The 24118-nt window shown below is 42.4% G+C and overlaps 3 protein-coding genes across 3 annotated transcripts in view; 2 read left to right on the top strand and 1 right to left on the bottom strand.

Moving 5' to 3' along the window:
* nav2a (neuron navigator 2a) overlaps positions 1-3273 on the bottom strand; it is a 298168-nt gene extending 294895 nt beyond the window's left edge. The window contains exons 1-2 of the mRNA XM_071381946.1: positions 3143-3273; positions 1376-1965 (exon numbers count right to left, since the gene is read on the bottom strand). Of these exons, the coding sequence (XP_071238047.1) occupies positions 1376-1456 (81 nt within the window). The 5' untranslated portion in view covers positions 1457-1965; positions 3143-3273. The remainder of the gene's footprint in view (positions 1-1375; positions 1966-3142) is intronic.
* A 688-nt stretch (positions 3274-3961) lies between these two features.
* On the top strand, positions 3962-15548 carry e2f8 (E2F transcription factor 8). Its single transcript, XM_071381316.1, has 14 exons — positions 3962-4440; positions 5490-5565; positions 5775-6023; positions 6135-6288; positions 6548-6862; positions 7057-7218; positions 7450-7587; positions 7881-8075; positions 8181-8268; positions 8400-8907; positions 9097-9372; positions 13268-13397; positions 13552-13904; positions 14171-15548. Exons 2-14 carry the CDS (start codon positions 5497-5499, stop codon positions 14342-14344), a joined length of 2811 nt encoding a protein of 936 aa, XP_071237417.1. The 5' UTR covers positions 3962-4440; positions 5490-5496; the 3' UTR covers positions 14345-15548.
* Positions 15549-15987: 439 nt separating this feature from the next.
* Positions 15988-21474, top strand: csrp3 (cysteine and glycine-rich protein 3 (cardiac LIM protein)). The gene is made up of 6 exons (XM_071381069.1): positions 15988-16148; positions 17044-17175; positions 19066-19237; positions 19580-19709; positions 19811-19904; positions 21298-21474. Exons 2-6 carry the CDS (start codon positions 17064-17066, stop codon positions 21369-21371), a joined length of 582 nt encoding a protein of 193 aa, XP_071237170.1. The 5' UTR covers positions 15988-16148; positions 17044-17063; the 3' UTR covers positions 21372-21474.
* Positions 21475-24118: the final 2644 nt, after the last annotated feature.

Below are 24118 nucleotides of genomic sequence, written 5' to 3'. Positions count from 1 at the left end.
TGTCGTCGACCTTCTTTTCAAAATGGTTGACGAAGTCATCAGCAGAGAGGGAGGAGGGGGGAGGAGGGGGAGGAGGATTCAGGAGGGAGGAGAAGGTGGCAAAGAGCTTCCTAGGGTTAGAGGCAGATGCTTGGAATTTAGAGTGGTAGAAATTGGCTTTAGCAGCAGAGACAGAAGAGGAGAATGTAGAGAGGAGGGAGTGAAAGGATGCCAGGTCCGCAGGGAGGCGAGTTTTCCTCCATTTCCGCTCGGCTGCCCGGAGCCCTGTTCAGTTGACAGTTGGAAAAGCATTCCATGTGAAGCTGGTTGAGAGAATGCCAAGGGTGTGCAAAGCTGTCATCAAGGCAAAGGGTAGCTACTTTGAAGAATCTCAAATATAAAATATATTTTGATTTGTTTAACACTTTTTTTGGTTACTACATGATTCCATATGTGTTATTTCATAGTTTTGATGTCTTCATGATTATTCTACAATGTAGAAAATAGTAAAAATAAAGAAAAACCCTTGAATGAGTAGGTGTGTCCAAACTTTTGACTGGTAATGTAGTCATTGACATTTCAATTTAAACACTATTATTGCACACAGACTGAGTCCATGCAATTTATTATGTGACTTGTTAAGCACATTTTTACTCCTGAACTTATTTAGGCTGGCTGTAATAAAGGGGTTGAATACTGACATTTCAGCTTTTCATTTTTTTATTAATTTGTAAGAAATTCTAAAAACACAATTCCACATTGACATTATGGGGTATTGTGTGTAGGCCATTGACACATTTTTTATTTTTTATTTAATCATTTTAAATTCAATTTTAAATTCAAAAAGTCAAGGGGTATGAATACTTTCCGAAGGCACTGTAGTATTCCGATTCAATACTGTGATTTTATTGCTATTCCATGGTCCAAACATATTGCTCACCATATGTCTGCTGCAGAAATGAGAGCCTTGAGATAACGATCAGTAATGGAAATAAAAGTGCTGAAAACAAATTGGAGAACAAGTTATTCAGGAAAAATACGATAGTCAAAACGATACGATACTATATCGTCAAAAATAATATCGCTATATGTAACTGTAATGATTTTCCCCCCATCACTAGCATTGGATGCTGTATCATTTTTCCTTTGCAGGATCAGGATACAAGCAACATTCTAGGATACAAACATCTAAACTTTCATAAGATTGACATGTGCATGTTCAGACTCAAAATCACAATTTCTTCATGGTTTCTACCTAACAATGCACCTACTGATTTTTTTTGTATTTCTTCTCAGAGATTTTCTCATGACTTCCTCTGAGCGCAAGTCAAAGGTATAGACAATTAGCAGAGATCTGAATGGGAGATTGGGAGGAAAGAGAGGTTTGGTCACTCACCCTTTTCTGGTCTTCCAGGCCGTGCATCACAGGTTTCCTCCTCTGGTGCTGCTGCGGGGATGCCTCTGCTCCTGATTCCATTTTCTCTCCCTTCTACAATATCCAACAGTCCCTTCTTTGTTAAAAAAGATCCAATCAAATATCCTCTCCAAGAAACAAAGAAAATTGCTTATTCCAAAGTCATTCAAACCCCCCACTCTTTCATCCAAAATCACTATTGGTCCAAAATCTTGGTGGCAGAAAAAAAACACACCCAACAAGCTATCTCATGGGGGTATGTCCTGGGTGGAGCTAGCTCAGTCAGTTACGTTGTCACTCCATGGCTCTCAGCTGCAGTTTTTAGCCCACTGAGGCTGACCCAGACTGGGCATCAGGGGATAGGCAGGGGTCCTGAGATCCGGAGCTCCACAACCATGGTGGCCCTCTCTCCTCAAGCTTTCACCCAGAGTGAAAACCTCTAATCTTCTCCCTGGATATGATCATGGCTCCCTATTCCCACAGGGCCAACATTCCTCCATTGTAAAATCAAGAGCCCTGTAAAGTCTGCTGGATTAACCTGTGATAGTCACCAAACTATTCCCTTTGCACAACTGGATGGGTAAAAAAAAATATGTTTAACCAAGCTACCAATTAGACAACAGCATGCAACAATATTTAGGAACTCAGTCGGTGTCTCAGAATAGTAGAATACACAATGTACCATTTCAAAATATGGTTATTTTTATGTCCATCACTAACAGTCACTCAATTAGCATGTCAGCAAAAAAAATGGATTGGTAAATTAGTGTAGCCAGCTATGTAAATGTGTAGTAATCATGGTTGAATTGGCAAGATTAGTAGAATTGTATGAAATTAGTTGTAAAATTGCTAAATCTTCTCTCAGCCCCATGGCAAAACGTGTAGAATTGCAGAAAGCTTGCTTTAAAACGGCAACATTTTCTCTACACCCCATTGTAAAATGTGTAGATTTGCAGGAGATTCACAAAAACGTTATTTCTCTCTCCATGTGTAGGTATGGATGTGGGTACACAGACCTGCGAGCCACTGTGGACACCTGTGATTAGTTCAGATGTTTTTGTGGCCCTCACCCCATCAAAGTTTTCCATCTTATGTTACTTGCAAATGTATAGGCTACATGCAATAAATTACTGCTTAAAGATGTAATTGGCTTTGAAGAATAAACAATAATCTCAGACAATAAAGTGTCAATGATATGAATATATACGTATACTACATTGAATGTAACTGCATAAATTGCTGACAAGAACTCAAATAAGGCTAGTAGACTACTAACTTGAGGTGTAGGCTGGCTACCTGAGAATGTTATAGAAAAATAAACATAACGCATGAGTTTTCAGAATTTCAGGATGAAATGGCAGGTTCTCGGGCTGGAGCTTCATGAAAACCAACAGCGAGAGTTGTATTAGGCAGGTGCATTGGGCGTAGCATGAGCCGCATGCAATAGTTACATAGTGTATTAAACTAACGATTGTAGCTAAATCAGTTACGCAAAGGAAGCCCTCAACAATTTCTGCACATACATTTCCAAATAATAAACATGCAAGAGGCAATATGGATGATGGTATATCACCCTGCAGATATTCCGCTAAGGCAGGTGCTGCATTCCCTTTGCTCTGATATGGGGTCGCTCACCAAAATTAAAGGTGGAAAATAAACTATGGAAAGCTTTTGAAATAGATGTAACCTAACTTAAAATCATAAAAAAATAGAGTAAATTTAAGTAAAGGGTGGGAAGTAGCTACTCACCCAACACATCAGCAGCAGCAACGAATGTAATGTTTCCCTTCAAGGACGAAATGCTCCCTACAGCACATCGCTCGCTAACGTTACCTTCCCTTCTTTCCCTTTCCTTCTTGAACAACCAGTGCATGCTTCGCTTTCCTCAGCAAGGTCCCACTCTCTCCTCAATCGATAACATCACGTCACTGACTAGTGCGCCCAACGCGCCGAGCGTTTTCTCCACCAGCTCCCCTGCGCCATCTGTTTCCATGGATACTTACAGAAAGAATGATGTTGGTGCCATCTAGCGACATTGTATCGAATGTCTCATGCCTAAAGCAAATCAGTGCAAATTCTCTGAGTCAACGCACAAAATAAAACACCAATCCCAATTAATCGTTCAATTATTGTTGAAATAGGTTTTAGTATTTTATGGAGATATATGTATGATATACTTTTACTTGTATTTCATTCATTTTTATCTCCAACAAATTGAAACAGCATGTTACCGTCTGCTAGTAGTATGCATGTATTTCATGTTTGCATGATATGGTAAGATTTTACAGAATGGCTACACCGATATGTTACTAGAAACTGTGGTACTTTTATTTAAGTTTACTGTGGGTACTTTATATCAGAGGAGGTTGGTGGCAGCAGCCATAGAAGGACGGACTCATTATAATGGCTGGAATGGAAACCATTGAACGGAGTCAAACATATGGTTTCCATATGTCTGAGATGTTTGACTCCGTTCTAGAATATGTCCAGCTATTATAATGAGCCTGTCCTGCAATAGCTCCTCCCAACAGCCACCTCTGCTGTATATTCGTTTTTTCTTCTTCGCCAAAATTAGAGGAAAATAACGTAGCCACATTTAATGTTTGAAAAATATTGCACAAAATGTAATTGAGTTTTTTTCTGCAAAGATATCCATGTAGCGTTTATGTAAACTCGTGGGATCGGGCACTCCGCCTGTGAGTAGTTGCACACGGAGGTAGTTGGCTCTATCCGGTGGCGAAAGTGCTGAGTGTGCTGTATGCGTGAAACTAGGCGGGACAGATGAAATGGTCCAGAAATAAACGTATTTTACTCACTTGTGTATAACTACAGGACAAAAGTCATTTTGTCTGGTTTTATACCTTTAGTGTGAATTAGTTTACCGCCTGGTTCCGAAATTGCATGGGGACATTTACAACATTTCTAAATGTTTCCAGATATTAGGATTGTTTTGTCAGCCAGCACACTTATCGCCTTTAGCTGCGTGACTTTTCAAGGGGATGCAAACAAGAATTTGAGAGGTGCACAAATGTAACCTGTGCTATAGGGTAAGTAACTACATATTTGTGGTCTTCATTTCTCTTTATGGGACTGATTGTCAGTCAGATCTTATTCACAACCTTTAGCTAGCTAGCTACTGTACTTTACACCATTTGTTGGAGTCTAGTGATCGAGTTAACCCGCGCCTTACTGTACGTGGCGTGCTGGTCAGCTAGCTATTGCTATCCACATTGCATGGGATCTCATGTAAATGAATGTGCATTTGTAGTTTCTATCATATTTAATACACCTCATGTGAAGTATTAAGGCGCGTATTTGTGACTGGTAGCTAGCAAAAAGTGGTTGTTTTTGGAAGACGTAGCTATAACTAGCGAGCCAGCTGATTAGAAACCGGCGCGGCGGTGACATTAACCCGCGCGCGCAATAGCTTATTAGCTGGCTAACAAACTAGTTGGAAAGCGATACAATTTTGTTCTGCCAGCCTTTATTAACTTCTAACAAAAAAAAATGACACTCATTTATTCATGCGGACTTGCTTTCGTGCACTATAAGTTATGTCAAATATCACAAGTTATCCATGCGTTTCACATTTCAATGTTCCGGGTTGTGTCATTGGAATGTGTCTGGACCTTCCGCGCCAAGATTTTAAAAAACATTTACCTGCGCGGGACGGTCCGAATTTCCTTGAGGTCATCTCCCGCTTCATTCTAACTGGTTGCTTGCCGCAAATAGGCGTGTCGTTGAAGCCGTTTCGCTTGCTCATTCGATAGAGTGTATGTCATTTACCGCCAAACATTAACTGTGATATTTCGATTCGATTTTTAAGATTCATATAGGTAATCAACCAAGAGGCACGGTATTATTTGGTAAATGTGATTGAATTAGAGCTATATCATTAGTATGTTAACGCCGAATAAATATAATGCGGTTAAGAAACGGGAACTAAACCTAGAACATTTTGTTAAACTTACATTTAAGTGAATCAAATACATTGATCAGCTTGCTAATGTTAACTGTTATTGGTCTAACTAGTTAGACACTGCTTTTTTTGTTAGCAAATATCAGTCTTACGTCCTGTGTTTTGATTGAAATTTAGGTGGAAAATGTCGAGCACTTTACCCGAGTCACAGAATCTGAACCATAAAACACAAACCACCACCTTTAACCACAAGGTTAGTAATTTCTAGCTAACTTGCATGTTTCTGTTGTTTTTTTAAATCCAGTTTACTATATTAGTGTTTATATAGTAGTTCATATGCTGTATAACAGATTCTGTTTAAGGTATGTTCAAGGGCATTTGACTAACTGTTACATAACTAACTCTAACCATGACATCCAGTCATCCTTAAATACTCTGCTATTTAATTACTTTGTCCAACAGGGTAATGTCTTTGCAGAGCCACAAGCACTGACAACAACACCAAGGAAAGCATCTACCCAAGGCACTGTGCTAACAGAGATTCAATCCAACATGGGACCCCTTTTGACCCCAACTAAAGGAAAGGAAACTGGGGCTGGTGAGCCTTGGACTCCAACCTCCAATTTGAAAATGCTGATCAGTGCTGCCAGCCCTGAGATCAGGAACAGAGAGAAAGAGCTGTGTATGGACCCCGAGGGAAGGGGTGCCATGGTAAAATAATACATACCCATTTACACACACACACACACACAAATGAGTCTGCAGCTAAGACCTTAGAAATGTATTGATTGCCTGTTTGATCTATTTCCTTTTCACCCATAGGACCCTGAGCTTGGAGAGGAAGGGGAGAAACAGATCAGCAGAAAAGAGAAGAGTCTGGGTTTGCTCTGTCACAAGTTCCTTGCCCGCTACCCCGATTACCCCAACCCTGCACTCAACAACGACATCAGTCTGGATGATGTTGCCACAGAGCTTAGTACGTTCTGTTTTACTTCTCTCTCCACTGTCTTTATTCCCGTTTCATTTTTTCTCAGAATAGTCCGGCAATATTACCCTTACATTTTCAAATTTAGTTTTTTGAAGAATGCAATAAATACAGCATGTATTCCCCTAAGCTTAGGCCTATATGCTGATGCTGTAAATAAGCAGTTACAAACTATAGACAGGCCGTATACAAACAAGACCACTTTACTCCTGTTTATTCAACTCGCATTTTCTCTTCTCTGTCCGAACAGATGTGGAGCGCAGGCGCATCTATGACATCATGAATGTGCTGGAGAGCCTGCACATTGTCAGCCGGCTAGCGAAGAATCGCTACACATGGCACGGGCGCGCTAACCTGCCACAGACCCTGGCCAAGTTGCGGCAGGTGGGCGAGGAGCACCGCTACGGGCAACAGATGCAGCAGATCCGCCAGCGCAGCCTGGAAAAGGAGTTTGACTCGGACGGCGACGAGAAGGAGAACGAGGAGGTGGGGGAAGTAGAGGGAGGAGAACAGGGCCAGAAGGAGATGTTCTTCGTGGAGCTTCCTGGGGTGGAGTTTAAAGCAGGTGAGAGGCCAGGATGAACCTCATTTGATTAAGAGCTATTAATACAATCGTTCGTAATATGTAGCATGCAATTGATTGATCCTGTACTGCAAGGCTTAGAAAATAAGATATTTCTTATTTTAGTGGGCTGAACTGAGTGACCATTGTCTTGGCTATGTAATAACTACGCTATTATTCCCCTGTGTTCTCTCCAGCCTCGGTGAACAGCAGGAAGGACAAGTCTCTGAGGGTGATGAGCCAGAAGTTTGTCATGTTGTTCCTGGTGTCCACACCTCGGGTGGTCAGTTTGGAGGTGGCTGCCAGGATCCTCATTGGAGAGGACCAGGTGGCTGATCAGGACAAGAGCAAGTTCAAGAGTGAGTGTTGAGTCCATATGGGCAAAGCAGTCCTTCACGCCTCTGGCACATCCTGTGTTCTTTCAGCACATTTCTAGCTAGGATACACAAGCTTTGTCATTAAAAGTTGAGTGTGTAGTTGGCGCAATAAGTACGATTCTGCACACCGAGATGCTCCAACCAAGTGTGTTAAGACCGTACAGTCATTATCTGGTGATAATGAGTCTAATGTTTGAATGTGTGTGTCTTCAGCTAAGGTCCGCAGGCTGTATGATATAGCCAACGTGCTGCGGAGCCTGAAGCTGATAGAGAAGGTCCATGTGACAGAGGAAAGAGGGAGGAAGCCAGCCTTTGAATGGACCGGCCCTGAGGACTTCCCCAGTGTGAAGGGTAAGTACATCAGAACACACCGTCTTCCCAATAATACTTCACTTGAAGGGGTTACCATACATAATAACACTATTACAAGGCTTTTTATAGGCATCACATGTCCTCGATTTCTACATGATATAGAAGTACCCTGTGCCATTGAAGCTATGCTGAACCTTTGCTATACAACTTAGTGGTTTATATGAACATTAAGTCAGAACTTATGTTACCATTTAACCTGTAATGCTGTCCAACCTGCCTTTCCCAGTTCACCAGACTAAATCTTGTCTTCTTGTGTTTCAATTCAAACATAGAGACCACTGCCACTACAGCCACTGCCAAGAGGACACTTGAGTCTCGTACCTCCGTAGACAACTGTGCCAAAAATCTCTTCTCCTCTCCGGGGAGCAAACGCAGCTTCACCCGTCACCCCTCCCTCATCAAACTGGCCAAGAGCATCCAGGAAGACCGGCGCAAGATCAACTCAGCCCCCACCAGCCCTGTCAAGAGTAAGTCCTGGGAGATATCTAGACATTAGAGTCTGGGAGATGTAGTATTCATATGTTTTTAAGTGAGAGTTGGGTGTCTAGATTAGCTTCTGTTTTTCTTTTCAGATGATTCCTCGAGCAGCGAGTTCTTTCCCACCAAAATGGCTCAACTAGCGGCAATCTGTAAGATCCAGCTTGACCAGCAATCAAACGAGTAAGTGCTGCCTGATTCTCATTGCCGTATCGTATCCTTTAGTCTTCTAAATAAACCAGAAATGTTCTACATTTCCTTGTTAACATCAACTCAGACCGTCAGATGTTACAATGAGTCTTGTCTCGTTCCAGGGTTGTTGACAGGACACCTAAGCCTGCAGTTACTGTGAGTGAGGCAGTGCCAGATCATGAACAGAAAGCTGCTAAAAAGCCAGGAGCTCCCCAGCCGCCAGTATTAACACCCACAGAACCCCGTGCCAGCACTGTCCACCTCACCCCACAGGCACAGTTCACCCCCCAACCTACTGGGGCAATGTCCTTCCACCCTGCCCAGTGTTCACCTCTCATCCCTGTGCTGCTGCCCCAACTCCAGGGAGGCGGACCCTACGCCATCTACATGCACCACTCCTCCTTCAGGCCACACCCCCTAACTAGGCCTCAGCCAACCAGCCTCGCTGTGCGCTCCATGACCTTCGAGGATAAGACGGGGCGGAGCCCGAGTGATGTCACAGTGCACGGCCACTCGCCTGCTACGAACAACCAGCCAACCAGCAGCCCCTCAGCACTAAAACGTGTGTGTTCAGCGAGACCCTCCGAGGAAAGCCCCTCCAAGGCCAAGAGGATTGACCCCAGCACCAGGGTAAGACCTGTTCTTTACACGCTACTTCTGTCTCTACGCAGCTCAGTTGTACCTACTTTGACCAGAATGTGAGGTAACATGTCACTAGCAGAGAACTTTGGCAATATCATACAAATAAAGAACCCTGTTAAATAGTAATAGCAACGGTCATACGAAGCTAACCCACCTCTCTTTCTTCCTCTCCTCCAGGACACGTCTCCTAAGCTGTGTGAGATCCTCCAGGCTCGTCTGAAGGCGCGTCGCGGGGGACTCCTCTCCAACCGTCCCTCGCCCCGAGCCCTCCACTTGGACCCCGAGTTTGTCAACACACCTGGGAGTTCAGTGGCCGCCGCAGCCAATCAGACACTGGAGCAGAACATGGAGACCTTCCTGGAGAAGGAGGAGAAGGTCGCGACCTCAGACAGCGAGGCAGGGCTCACGCCGGTCAGAGCTGTTCCACTGACCCCCCAACACCTACACACAGAGGTAAACACACAAGACATATACACAAAGTAAAACAACACACACACACATAGCTAAAAGACCGATACTGGTATTAACAGAAAACACTTGGTGTATAGTGTTTATAGTATACTGTGTGTGTATAGTATCTTTGGATGATGTGTACGGATGTGCATCTTTCCCTTTCAAGAAGATTCGATGGGTATCCAGATACATGGGCTCCAAAACGACACAGGAACGATACATTTTAGTTTGAAACGATTCATTTTACATTTTAGTCATTTAGCAGACGCTCTTATCCAGAGCGACTTACAGTAGAGTGCATACATTTTATGCACTCTACTGTAAGTCGTGTGCAATGTGCGATTCTGTGCAATTCGGTTTGATTAGAGAACGAATCGATGCACAACCATTTGTTGCATAAACACATTAATATAAAAAGTGTCACCTGCGCCGAATACAACGGGTGTGGACTTTACCGTGAAATGCTTGCTTACGAGCCCTTCCCAACGATGCAGAGTTTAAAACTAGTAACACGAGAAATAAAATACACAAGAATGGAGCTATACAGAGGGTACCGGTACCAGATCAATGTGCAGGGGTACAGGGTAATTGAGATGGATACAGTTGAAGTCGGAAGGTTACATACACCTTAGCCAAATACATTTAAACTCAGTTTTTCACAATTCCTGACATTCAATCCTAGTAAGAATTCCCTGTCTTAGGTCAGTTAGGATAACCACTTTATTTTAAGAATGTGAAATGTCAGAATAATAGAGAATTATTTATTTCATCACATTCCCAGTGGGTCAGAAGTTTACATACACTCAATTAGTATTTGGTAGCATTGCCTTTAAATTGTTTAACTTGGGTCAAATGTTTCGGGTAGCCTTCCACAAGCTTCCCACAATAAGTTGGGGGAATTTTGGCTCATTCCTCCTGACAGAGCTGGTGTAACTGAGTCAGGTTTGTAGGCCTCCTTGCTCTCACACGCTTTTTCAGTTCCGCCCACAAATTTTCTATGGGATTGAGTAGGGCTGGGCGATATATCAATAACTAGAGGTAATTACTTCCCTCAATAACGATATAAAAACGTTTAGATTCATTTTCGATATAGAATAATTACGTACAGCAGTCCATTTCACCTCTGACGCAGCAGGAACGTGCGGAGAAGTGACAATATGCACGTGGAAAGGTATACGCCCACTAAAAACCACTTAGCACCTCGAGTGATGGAGTAGCCACTATTAACCACGAAAAATGAGTGATGTAGGCGAAAACAGTGGCAGTGATAGCCACGGAGAAGGAGCAGCTTTCAACGAAGAAATTATTGATAAAAAGGGTTCAACTGTTTCAGTAATTTGGAAGTGGTTTGGATTTTTGAAGTTTGACAAAGAGCAGAGCAATGTTCGGTGCAAATTGTGCCGTAGACAGGTGGCTACGAAGTCTGGTAATACGACAAACCTTTTTCAACATCTGAGGCAAAATCACTCTTTAGAACATGCAGGAAGTTTGAGTTTGCGCCCCGGTATTGATGAACGCCCCTCAAGCACCAGCCAATCTAGGGATGTTTGCCCGAAGCAGTCAACACTGACAGCGTTTATGCCCTACAAGCAAACATTGAAAGGACAAAGACATCACAAATGCTATTATGCATTGCTAAGGACATGCTACGAATTAGCACAGTCAAAATGGAAGGTTTCAAGAGGCTTATCAATTTAATTGACCCCAGGCACGTGCAGCCTGGCCGCAAACATGGATCAATTTTCCTTCAAGTATATTTTCGTTTTTTGCTCACATTTATTTATTTATTTTAATTTTTTTTTTAAATTGTTTTTATGTAACCTTTATTTAACTAGGCAAGTCAGTTAAGAACAAATTCTTATTTACAATGACAGCCTATCGGGGAACAGTGGGTTAACTGCCTTGTTCAGGGGTAGAACGACAGATTTTTACCTTGTCAGCTCAGGGATTCGATCTAGCAACCTTTCGGTTACTGGCCCAACGCTCTAACCACGGTTTGTTCAGGCATTCTTGAGTTTGAAGCAGATATGCACCTTTTTAAACATTATTTGATTTAATATCATGATAATTATCGTTATCAAATGAAAAAATATATAGATATCGTGATCATTTATTTGCCATATCGCCCAGCCCTAGGATTGAGGTCAGGGCTTTGTGATGGCCACTCCAATACTTTGACATTGTTGTCCTTAAGTCATTTTGCTACAACTTTGGAAGTATGCTTGGGGTCATTGTCCATTTGGAAGACCCATTTGTGACCAAGCTTTAACTTCCTGACTGATGTCTTGAGATGTTGCTTCAATATATGCACATAATTTCCCCTCATGATGCCATCTACTTTGTGAAGTGCACCAGTCCCTCCTGCAGCAAAGCACCCCCACAACATGATGCTGCCACCCCTGTTCTTCACGGTTGGGAATATATTGAATATATTTCACAACTTTGGAATGTATTTCACCCCCATCTCAAAATCAAATGGTTTGGACATTTTTTTACGGGGGGGGTCTTCTCTCGCTTTGGGCAGGACTGTGGAAGCGGTGCCCCTGGGCAGAGAAGGGGGAGGCCTGTGGAGGGAGAGGCTGGTGGGGGTGAACTCCTGGATCAGGGGAGTTCTAGAGCCTGGGAAGGAGAGAGGGAAGACATGTTAATTACAGTCATAAGATACAGATTTTTAATTGAGTTTAAGTCATCTGATACCATATGCTTTACTTAAGGTTAAAAAAAAGGATGCAAAAAAATGTGATTGCTTTCCTCTTTATGAAATTAGCAATCTTACCCTGTGTATATATAAAAAAAAAATTAAAAAAAAAATGCCCATAGTATGTGAAACAATAAGGACACCTGCTCTTTCCATGACAGACTGATCAGGTGCAAGCTATGATCCCTTAATTATGTCACTTGTTAAATCCACTTCAATCACTGTAGATGAACGGGAGGAGACGGGTTAAAGAAGGATTTTTAATACTTGAGACATGGATTGTGTATGTGTGCCACTCAGAGGGTGAATGAGAAAGACAAAAGATTTAAGGGCCCTTGAACGATTTAACAAAAGATTTAAGGTATGGTAGTAGGTGCCAGGCGCACCGATTTGTGTCAAGAACTGCAACGCTGCTGGGTTTTTCAAGCTCAACAGCTTCCCGTGTGTATCAAGAATGCATTGGAGTCAACATGGGCCAGCATCCCTGTGGAATGCTTTCGACACATTGTTGAAAGTCCATGCCCTGACGAATTGAGGCTGTTATGAGGACAAAATGGGGGAGGTGCAACTCTCTATTTGGAAGATGTTCCTAATGTTTGGCATACTGATTGTTAAAAGCAAATCTACCAAAACTATTGCTGATGGTGAACCTGAATAATCCTAATTTAAATCTATTGTAAGCCCCTTTCAGCAGGTATAGCCAGTTGAGAGTTGTCTCTGGTAGGTTACTTTAATTCCAGTAAAACACTATTTTCAACAGTGCACAGATAACAATAACCTAGCAAATCACATAGGTTGTCACAATCTTAATATCACGCAAGCCATTTTAGTATTTCAATGCCGAAGGTGCCACACAGATTTGCAAGTGACCCAGCACGTGAAGCACGTTTGACTAGGCTACTGATATTGCCTGGAGTTGTTCGGCATGCAAAACGACTTGTCGATCAATGACTGTCACATGCAGTTCAACACAAAAGAGAAGAGAGATTTTCAGAAGGTAGAAAGAACCCCCAAAAATGATGAACCAGTGATTCGTAACGTTTGATTCGATTTTTCCGACCAATGCATGCTACATTGGGATCGCTCTGCGTACCGACGCACTTTTATTCTTAAGCATTTGAATCTGGGACCGATGCATATCGGAGAATCTCTACATCCATCATGCTGTATTAATGTCTCTCTCTGTGTGTGTTCCAGACTCTGATCCCCACTGGCTACCTGATCCCTATCTCCCAGCAGTCCCTCTTCAGCTACAAAGACATCCACAACACCGAGAGCAGCAAAGCCACCACACCCACCTACAACATCTACCACACACCCACTGCAGGTATACACACCTTTTTAACATTTATTTGCAGTCAGTACACACGCTAACGCAGATTTGAACTACGTCTTTGAGTAAAGCATACTGCATCAGATGACTTAAATTGGAAATCTGTATCTTATGACTGTAATTAACATGTCCCCTCTCTCCTTCCCAGGCTCTAGACCACCCCCGATCCAGGAGTTCACCCCCACCAGCCTCTCCCTCCACAGGCCTCCCCCCGCCTCGCCCTTCTCTACCCCGGGGCACCGCTTCCACAGCCCCAGCCCTGCCATCCTCAACTTTACCCTGCAGAACCTGGGCCTCATCCCTGGGCCTGGCTCTGTACCCGCTTGCAGCCCTGGCACTGCCCAAACCCCGGAGCACCCCAGCTCCGTGCCCCTGCCTCCCCACCTGGGCCTGCATCAGAGGGGCGGCATGGTCTTCGTTAAGCCCATGTCCCCCGTGTCAGTCCAACACCAGATGACCGGCCCAGGCGGGCAACCACTCACGCTAATCAGCCTACAGCAGGTGAGATGCATACTTGCATACATACATCCACACAAACACTGGGTCACACATACAGCATACATACACACACAGCCTCAAACCCCAATAAGCTTAACACACATACATACAAACAGTCAAAGTCAAACCCCTCCCTAATTGATAATGGTGTGCTGCTGGTTCAGTGCTTGTGTAAGTAGCCTCACTGATTATATAAATGAGGTGTGATGTTGATTGCTAACTAACTTCTCTGCTAACTTCTGTCGTTGTCTATCTCTCCTCCTCTTCAGGTGACCACGCCCAAAGGGACAGCCCTCACCCAGCACAGTTTCTTCCACACCCCTGTCTCCCTCTCCCCGCTGGCTACCGTGGTAACCACCAGCCACGGACACACGGCGCCGGCGGGCGCTAAAACCGTTTACATCCCTCAGAGGAAGCTGGAAGTCACCACTGAGGACACCTAAAGACTATGCTGCTACACAACCTGTGTGTGTGTGTGTGTGTGTGTGTGTGTGTGTGTGTGTGTGTGTGTGTGTGTGTGTGTGTGTGTGTGTGTGTGTGTGCACCAGCCCTTCAATGTGTGTGTCTGTGCATGTCTGCATGGTTTTCTATGGTCTGACTGTCATATGTTTAAGGCGTACTGTAGGTTGAGTGATTTTTTATGTTTTAGGGTATGTGATGTCTCCAAATGATTTAATCCAAAACTAGTCCGTGGGTTATTCCAGCGTTCCCCAAACTCGGTCCTCGGGACCCCAAAGGGTGCGTGTTTTGGTTTTTGCACTACACAGCTGATTCCAATGATCAAAGCTTGTTGATTATTTGAATCAGCTGTGTAGTGCTAGGGCAAAAACCAAAACGTGCACCATTTGGGGGAGCGAGTTTCGGAAGCCCTGGTTAATTCCATTTCTACAGGGGGAAAGACAAAGTATGTGAATACTCCATACAGAAACAGCTGCGTGTCACCGTCAGCACAGCTAGCTCCAAATATAACTCTGATGGAGAGACCAGCCATGGTAAATACTCTTAACCCTGGGGCTTTGAGACACAATATGCCGGATATTACTGTGTAATACTATAATACTACAGCATACTTATGATACTGGTTTATGTATGGATTTATGATTAGGGATCACCAGTAGGTATTAAACTGGTGAGGGGTGTATTCTGTGTCTAAATACAAAATAGTGAAACAGTCTGTCTTATTTAGGTTTTTGAAGGGTTGTTTGCCAAAAATCTAATATGCTGGCTGAGTATTTCAACATTTCTCAAAGAGAAGTTGTATTGAAGTCCCATTACATCATCAACGTGCCATAAAGAAGAACAACTTAACCTCAGTTCACCGGGATGACATTAATATGTGACAGCAGGACTTTAATGACTGAAAGAGAATTTTCTTTTTGAAAACTATTGTAGAATAACTGTTTTTGTATGTGTAAAATTGGTAAGATTACAATTTTGCACGTTGTACATGTTAACTGTTAGCCTTAAAAAGCTGGATTGTATGTGATTCAACTGTAAGGGGTGAATGTATGCGATGGCTTCCTACCTTAGGCAAATCACGTGATTGAAATTGGATCTTAATGTATAAGGAATGGACTTTAAGCATTAAATTCAGCTCAGATGTCCTTGTATATAAAATGGTAAATAAACATAATATTTTTAAACCGATCTCTGTTCTGTTCATGTATTTACTGTCTCCCTCGGTTGATGAATACATGGTCAACGATATGTTGGTGTCCTATAGCATTAGTCTAGAGTAGAGTATGAATATGATAAAGGTGGTTTCATATCCAACGGTAAATACAGTACATGCTTTCAATTCCAACCAATTAAAAACACAAACTCGTATAGATCTATTTTGTTCTGTGTAGACACCCCTCTAAAATCATGTGCCATTCCAGTTACCATCAGCCAGACACATAATTCATTCCGCTTGGCTACTGTCACCCAGAAGTTTCGGGAAATCTCTATCAATCATGCTTGTGTAAGACCAGGACAAATGGTGAAATCTCCAGGGCCCAGCTTAGGGCCAGGGGTCTCTTTGGCCTGTGTTAGAGGTGGGGTGGGGGGCTACTGTAGGTCTCGAGTGTTTGTCCAAAGTTATTTTAGGAGGATGTTTTCATTTGAGTGTCACCATTAAACTGGGTGATGAGCGTGAGATGGGCTGTATTTAAGGACTCCCCTCGGTGGTGTTGGGGCGGTCGCACTCAGATTTGAGACTGAACTGGGGGGGAAGAGATTGACACGGATACATCCAGACTTGTGCAGGTATAGTAGTCAAATATTTATGATTTTTGAGTGATATGTTTGATATTGATAAATGTAACCGCTCACTGGTTGAATCAATGTTGTTTCCACGTCATTTCAATGAAATTACTTTGATCCAACGTGGAATAGAAATGTAATTGACTGGGACCGGTTGTATTTACAGTAAAACCGATATCATATACTGGCCAGTGTCCAATCAGTGCCATACTTTTAGAATATTTGGTCCGAGGGTCCATGGATCAGACTGATGTTGAACTTGATCAAGCTATCTCTAATTAAGTTGAATTGCATAAACATGATTTGAATTCATCCATCACGACTCACTGGATGTTGGAAATTTCCATGTGAGGTAAGTGTTGGTGACCCAGCTGCTTCAAGCGGTCCAGGGTGGATACTGAAATATGTTCTTCCATGATCCTAATGGGCTCTATTCCTGGAGTCTTATCACCACATACCAGCCCTATGAGGTGACGGACTACCTCTGAAATGAATGGGTGACAATAGAGGAGAGTCGGGACTGGCTGAGATACCTTATCTCTGCTAGAAGAACAGGCTTGACAACATCGCTGTCACTATACTATGATGGGTATCATCAAAGAGAATCCAAATGTAGACATTTATGTTTTTTTAAATATATATATAATGTAGTCTGAACCTATTGCAATGCATACATAATCGCGGAAATTAGGGCTGCTGAGGGTGCTGCAGCACCCCCTGATAAATCAGTATTAAAATAATATTTAAAAATCTATATATTTTGGGAGAAAAACAAAATCCACCAAATTAGTGCAAATTATGGCTTTACTAGTCCATACACTGATGGTCTTGAGGCCATCCCAGAGTAGATTCAATCTGCAACCGTCTATTCCTCCATCTAACACCCCTCTCGATGCAGACTCTCACCCCGAGACAAGGATGCCAAACTGGGGCGGCGGGGCCAAGTGTGCGGCCTGTGAAAAGACTGTGTACCACGCTGAGGAGATCCAATGCAACGGGAGGAGCTTCCACAAGACCTGCTTCATCTGCAGTGAGTTATCCTCAGTCACACGCCATGTAGGCCTAGACTGACAGAGAAGACAAACTGATGACACCAAGACCGGTAATAAACTCGCATTACTCATTCATAAAACCAGGATCTGCTTAAAGAGTCGTTCCATGTCATTTCAGCAACCCATGACACCTACCATCTCACGTTGTTCTAAAATTGCTTCTGTAGTTAGAAACAGGAAATATTGGCATCCCTGAAACGTTATGTTGAAATTGTATTTTATCTCAGAGATATTAAGCTAATTGATTGCACCCAAATTGGCAATTTTAAATGATAGCAAACACAGGAATACAAAGAAGTTGAGAAGATTTGGAAAAGCTGGCTTCTGTTTACAGTTCTACAGTGGCCATTGAAGAAAAGCATCGTATTCCAGTTCAGAAGACTAGCCCTGTCTCACCCTTCATTAGCACAAACAACAATCCTCTTCTTTTGTTTGGCTTTGAGGTCGTCTGTTTAATTCTGCCCGGTCAACCAAACAACCAGCAAACCCTTCACTCCGTGGGCAACAGTATTTATAGCCAGCCAGTCTATCAGTGTTGTGGTGTATTTAAGATTACTTTTTATCCTACGATTTGAGCCCTGAATCCGGATGCCTCTTACACAGAGAGCCTCTTAGCTTATGCAGGTTCTATCTTAGCGATGACGGTAGCAGCAAAGAGAGGGGAGAGGTGGAGAGCCTATCAGGGAACACAAAATGGACCACCTAAAATGCCCATCTCAAGTAACGCGTTTCAATCTCACCTAATTACCCATGAATGGCTGGGGCTGGGCTTTGAACTGGGGACTGCCAATAGGTAGATAGCACCACTGGGAGCACTAAAAGGCCTTTGTAATTATCTGCAATTGAGGAGGGATCTGCTTCTCCATCTGCTGGGGCTGGCAAATGGGAGAGTCTGTTTGTCCACTACAAGCCTCTGCGCTACACAGTGGTGGAAAAAGTACCCAATTGTCATACTTGAGTAAAAGTAAAGATACCGTAATAGAAAATGACTCAAGTAAAAGTCACCCAGTAAAATTCTACCTGAGTAAAAGTCTAAAAGTATTTTGTTTAAAATATACTTAAGTATCAAAAGTAAATGTCATTACTAAAATTATAAATCCTTTCAAATTCCTTGTGTTAAGCAAACCAGACAGCAACATTTTTTTATTTTTTTATTTAATAAAAAATATAATAATAGCTAGAGGCACACTCCAACATTGCAACATCATTTACAAATTAATCATGTGTGTTTAGTGAGTACGCCAGATCAGAGGCAGTAGGGAAGACCAGGGATGTTCTGTTGATGTGCGTGAATTGGACCATTTTCCTGTTCTGCTAAGCATTCAAATGTAACGATTACTTGTGGGTGTCAAGGAAAATGTATGAAGTAAAAACTACATTTAGGAATGTAGTACAGTAAAAGTAAAAGTTGTCAAAAATTATAAATAGTAAAGTAAAGATCCCCCTAAAAACGACTCAAGTAGTACTTTAAAGTATTTTTTACTTAAGTACTTTGCATCACTGGTCCTACACAACCCCTCCAGACTGTAGTCTTCAGAAATAGACCCTGACCATGGACAGCTGAAAGGGGTGTGTTAATTGACTTGGGTGAGACCACTGCTAGACCCCAGGTACAGGCTTCCTAGTAATATGAATAACGCCATTATCCACAGCCTGATACAGTCGCTTAATAGGTGTCCGTGCATGAAAAAATATATTTTGGTATTCAAATAAAGGAACAGAATACTTAAGTGTTTTTGCTGTCCAACCTGACAAACTGACAAAAGTTAATCCATAGCTGTCACGGCCACAACATTCTTTCTCCTGTAAACTGTGGTTAAGTATGGACAGTGAGTCAACGTGTTGGTTTGGTTTGCTCTTCACCCCAGTGGCCTGCAGGAAAGGACTGGACAGTACAACAGTCGCAGCGCATGAGTCAGAGATCTACTGCAAGTCCTGCTACGGCAAGAAGTATGGGCCAAAAGGCTACGGGTACGGCCAGGGAGCTGGAGCCCTAAGCTCAGACCCCCCTGGACAGAACCTGGACCTGCAACCTCAAGAGTAGGCCCCTCTCGTTATTTTCTCTCTGACTCCCACACCCCCCAACTCTACCCCTCTCTCTTTCACATCTGAACAACCAACTTAAGGACTTGACATAACTAACGTTGAATAGGCGACTTAATTAAAAACACGGAGTTGTCCAAGACACTGCTGCAGTTAAACATCAATGAAAACATACATCAGTCATATTTTCAGTATCAAAAGAGAGACACGAACACAGCTTTCATAAAAAGCTTCCCAGACTTTTAAATGTTACCAAGGAAACATTTTAATTGTAATTAGGGATGTTCGTTTGTGTCTCTTTGGATATTTATTGTCATTTATTCTTTCCCCTTTATGAAGCTCAAAGCCTCGCCCCACATCCACAAACTCCAACTCCAGTAAGTTTGCGCATAGGTTTGGAAGTTCAGATTGCTGCCAAAGATGTTCGAAGGCTGTCTACGCAGCAGAGAAGATCATGGGGGCAGGAAAGGTAAAAGTCCTCCATATAAGCCCTGCTTGCACCCTTTCGACCACAACAATACAACGATCACCTAACTCTGATAGATGGGGTGTATGTGTTTCTTGTTGCAGCCTTGGCATAAAACCTGCTTCCGCTGTTTGCTGTGTGGAAAGAGCCTGGAGTCTACCACAGTGACAGACAAGGATGGGGAACTCTACTGTAAAGGTACATACACACAGGACCAAACAAGCTCCCACCATTTACGTGCTGTAAAGACCACACAGCTAGCCTGCCATACAGAGCTCCCTTTGATCACTGATACAGTCAGGCTTCAGTAGAATCTACTGGCTAAGATGAGGGAGCGAGAGCATGGCCTTATTTATTTTAATGAGCATGGCCTTATTTCTATTACAGCATGTTGGATGACTGTCCTTCATATTCCATTCACCCAGCTCAATGTAACATCGATATGTTTAGGCTACTACATGATGCTCAAATTTTACTTCTACCCATCATACGGTTGCTAAAACCTAGCCTATGAATGAAAATGTTTACAACGTAGGTGCACAGGTCAAGAGAAATTTGAGTAATCAAGGTGGCAGACATTGACACATTCAATACCGCCTTGCACACTCTTGCCTGCATCTAGCTGATCTAGGGTGTAATCATTAGACCAACAGTTGCAAACGAGTTTCTTTTGGACAAATTCCGGTATGCTTACAGAATCGGTGGAATGAATACACCCCTGATCTAACGCAAACACAGTTCACTTTCGTAGCAGCCACATACAAACAGCATGATCACTTTGCTCGTTGTAATTCCTTCTCATATCTACGAGCTCTCCTCCTCTCACCTTTTCCCTTCGCCTGTGGACTTCAGTGCACAACACATCAGTGAACAGGCAAAAAAAACTTTCTTCATATGATAACCGCTAACCACTACACACAGCCGACATCGTTGTCACCATATTAATGTCATAGTCAACATATCTACTAGAACTAATACGTTAATAAACCCGCTACAATCATGCACTACAGTGCACTTTTTCTCTCTTTGAATCAACTACTGACATTTTATGCACTGCAGTGCTAGCCAGCTGTAGCTTATGCTTTCAGTACTAGATTCATTCTCTGATCCTTTGACTGGGTGGACAAAAAGTCAGTTTATGCTGGAAGATAGGTTGGAGGACATCCTCCGGAAGTTGTCATAATCACTGTATAAGTCCATAGAAGGGGATGAGAACCATGAGCTTCCTAGGCTTTGTATTAAAGTCAATGTACCCAGAGGAGGACGGAAACTAGCTGTCCTCCGGCTACACCATGGCGCTACCCTACAGAGTGTTGTTGAGGCTACTGCAGACCTTCATTGCAAAACAATGTGTTTTAATAAATTATTTAGTGATGTGTATATATTTAGTTTTATCTAAAAATGATAACTTTTTTAAACGTTTCACTATCTTAATTTTTATGAAATTCACTGAGGATGATGGTCCTCCCCTTCCTACTCCGAGGAGCCTCCATTGCTAGAAACTCAATGACTCTCAGTCACCAGGAACTCAGTACTGTATCTTTCGGTGTTTCATTATTTCTTTGTTGGTTTCTTCCCTCTGTCTTTGCAGTTTGCTACGCCAAGAACTTCGGGCCGAAAGGAAAGGGGCTGGGGAACATGGGAATGGTGGAAGACGGAGAATGAATTCCTTGTAATAGTTTGTGTGTGTGTTCGTTTTCTTTTCTTCAAATATAGAGCATTTTGAGCACTTAGTGAAAATGTGTGTTAATAAAAAAAAATACCATTAGCTTGTATACTACATTTCTTAAAATCTCTTTCTTTTGCCTTACAATTATGTAAAAACAGTTGACAATAGTAACTCCATCACAGCATTTATCAACACATTAAACGATTGAGAGAGAGAAGTGATGTCTAGCTTGTATCAACTGTACATCCCTTTCTTGTGTTCAAGGCAATGGGGGAAACAGCACTGCTTCATTTGCATAATAAGGACATTGTTGATCTAAGTGTCATCATATCAAAGTGAGCTGTCCGCCAAATAACCTGGAACCACCACACAGACCTGGGTACAATACAGACGGTCGACCTATGGACGGTGTATAGGATGGGTAGACCTCAAATGACATGAATCAATTATAACTAGATGCTCTTCAAAATATATTGAAACTGAAACACAATAGAATATAAGCACACCTCAAAAGAAATAGGAAGCTTTGAGGCAAAAACATTAAGCGTCAAACAAAAGCCAACAAACGATTTAGCTAATAATATCGCTCCACATTAAAAACAAATGAGCATGAAAACGAAAACAAAAGAGGGAAGGAAACATAATTAAGTCATACTTCTGTTCCGTGTTAATGTGCTGCCTGGTAAAGACAGCTACACCAACATGCCTCCAGCTGTTTTTAATTCATTATTAATAGGATTTCATCTGCGCTCATAAATACGCCCGTGTCATTTAAATTAACAAGGCAACGCTAATTACCAAACGCATTTGCGTTAATCTATCCAAACTATTATGTCTTGGTGCCCAAGCGCAAGCTTTTTGTAATTAAAAGTACATAAGCTGCAGGAAGCTGATGAGGGTGTGTGTAAATTAATTTGTAAAAATGTTTACCTGTAATGAGTGTGGTGTATTTTTGTTGTTGTGTTTATTATGGATCTCCATTAGCTACTCTACAGTTCTCTTCCTGGGGTCCGGGCAAAATGAAGGCAGTTATACAATTTTAAAAACATAACAATCATTACAGAAGTCACAACACACTAAGTGTGTGCCCTCAGGCCCACACACCACTACCACATATCTACAAAGCAGAAATCCATGTGTACGTGTGTGTATAGAGCGTATGTTATCATGTGTGTGTGTATGCATGTGTATTTCGTGTATGTTATCATGTGTGTGTATGCATGTGTCTGTGCCTTTGTGTGTGTCTCTTCACAGTCCCCGCTGTTTCATAAGGTGTATTTTTACCTGCTTTTTAAATCTGATTCTAGTGCTTGCATCAGTTACCTGATGTGGAATAGAGTTCCATGTAGTTATGTAGTACTGTGCGCCTCCCGTAGTCTGTTCTGGACTTGGAGACTGTGAAGAGACTTCTGGTGGCATGTCTTGTTGGGTATGCAAGGTGTCCGAGCTGTGTGCTAGTATTTTAAAACAGACAGCTCGGTACCTTCAGCATGTCAACACCGCTTACAAAAACAAGTAATGATGAAGTCAATCTCTCTGCCATGAGAGATTGACATGCATGTCATTAATGTTAGCTCTCCGTGTACTTTTAAGGACCAGCTGTGCTGGAATGTTCTGAGCCAACGGGAATTTTCCCAAGTCCCTCTTTGTGGCACCTGACCACACGACTGGACAGTAGCCCAGGTGCGACAAAACCAGGGCCTGTAGGACCTGCCTTGTTGATAGTGTTGTTAAGAAGGCAGAGTAGCGCTTTATTATGGACAGACTTCTCTCCATCTTAGCTACTGTTGTTTCAATATGTTTTGACCATGACAGTTTACAGTCCAGCGTTACTCCAAACAGTTTCGTCACCTCAACTTGCTCAATTTCCACATTATTCATTACGAGATGTACAGTTGAAGTCGGAAGTTTACATACACCTTAGCCAAATACATTTAAACTCAGTTTATCACAATTCCTGACATTTAATCCGAGTAAAAATTCCGCCTTAGGTCAGTTAGGATCACCACTTTATGTTAAGAATGTGAAATGTCAGAATAATAGCAGAAATAATTACTTAATTCAGCTTTTATTTCTTTCATTACATTCCCAGCGGGTCAGAAGTGTACATACACTCAATTAGTATTTGGTAGCATTGCCTTTAAATTGTTTAACTTCAGTCAAAAGTTTCAGGTAGCCTTCCACAAGCTTCCCACAATAAGTTGGGTGAATTTTGGCCCATTCCTCCTGACAGAGCTGGTGTAACTGAGTCAGGTTTGTAGGCCTCTTTGCTCACACATGCTTTTTCAGTTCTGCCCACACATTTTCTATAGGATTGAGGTAAGGGCTTTGTGATGGCCACTCCAGTGCCTTGACTTTGTTGTCCTTAAGCCATTTTGCCACAACTTTGGAAGTATGCTTGGGGTCATTGTCCATTTGGAAGACCCATTTGCGACCAAGCTTTAACTTCCTGACTGATATCTTGAGATGTTGCTTCAATATATCCATATAATTTTCAATTCCTCATGATGCCATCTATTTTGTGAAGTGCACCAGTCCCTCCTGCAGCAAAGCACCCCCACAACATGATGCTGCCACCCCCATGCTTCACGGTTGGGATGGTGTTCTTCGGCTTGCAAGTCTCCCCCTATTTCCTCCAAACATAACGATGGTCATTATGGCCAAACAGTTATATATATGTTTCATCAGACCAGAGGACATTTCTCCAAAAAGTACGATCTTTGTCCCCATGTGCAGTTCTAAA

Source organism: Salvelinus alpinus, chromosome 33, assembly GCF_045679555.1.
Source record: "Salvelinus alpinus chromosome 33, SLU_Salpinus.1, whole genome shotgun sequence".
Taxonomy (NCBI): Eukaryota; Metazoa; Chordata; class Actinopteri; order Salmoniformes; family Salmonidae; genus Salvelinus; species Salvelinus alpinus.
This window is presented reverse-complemented; position numbering and strand designations above follow the sequence as displayed.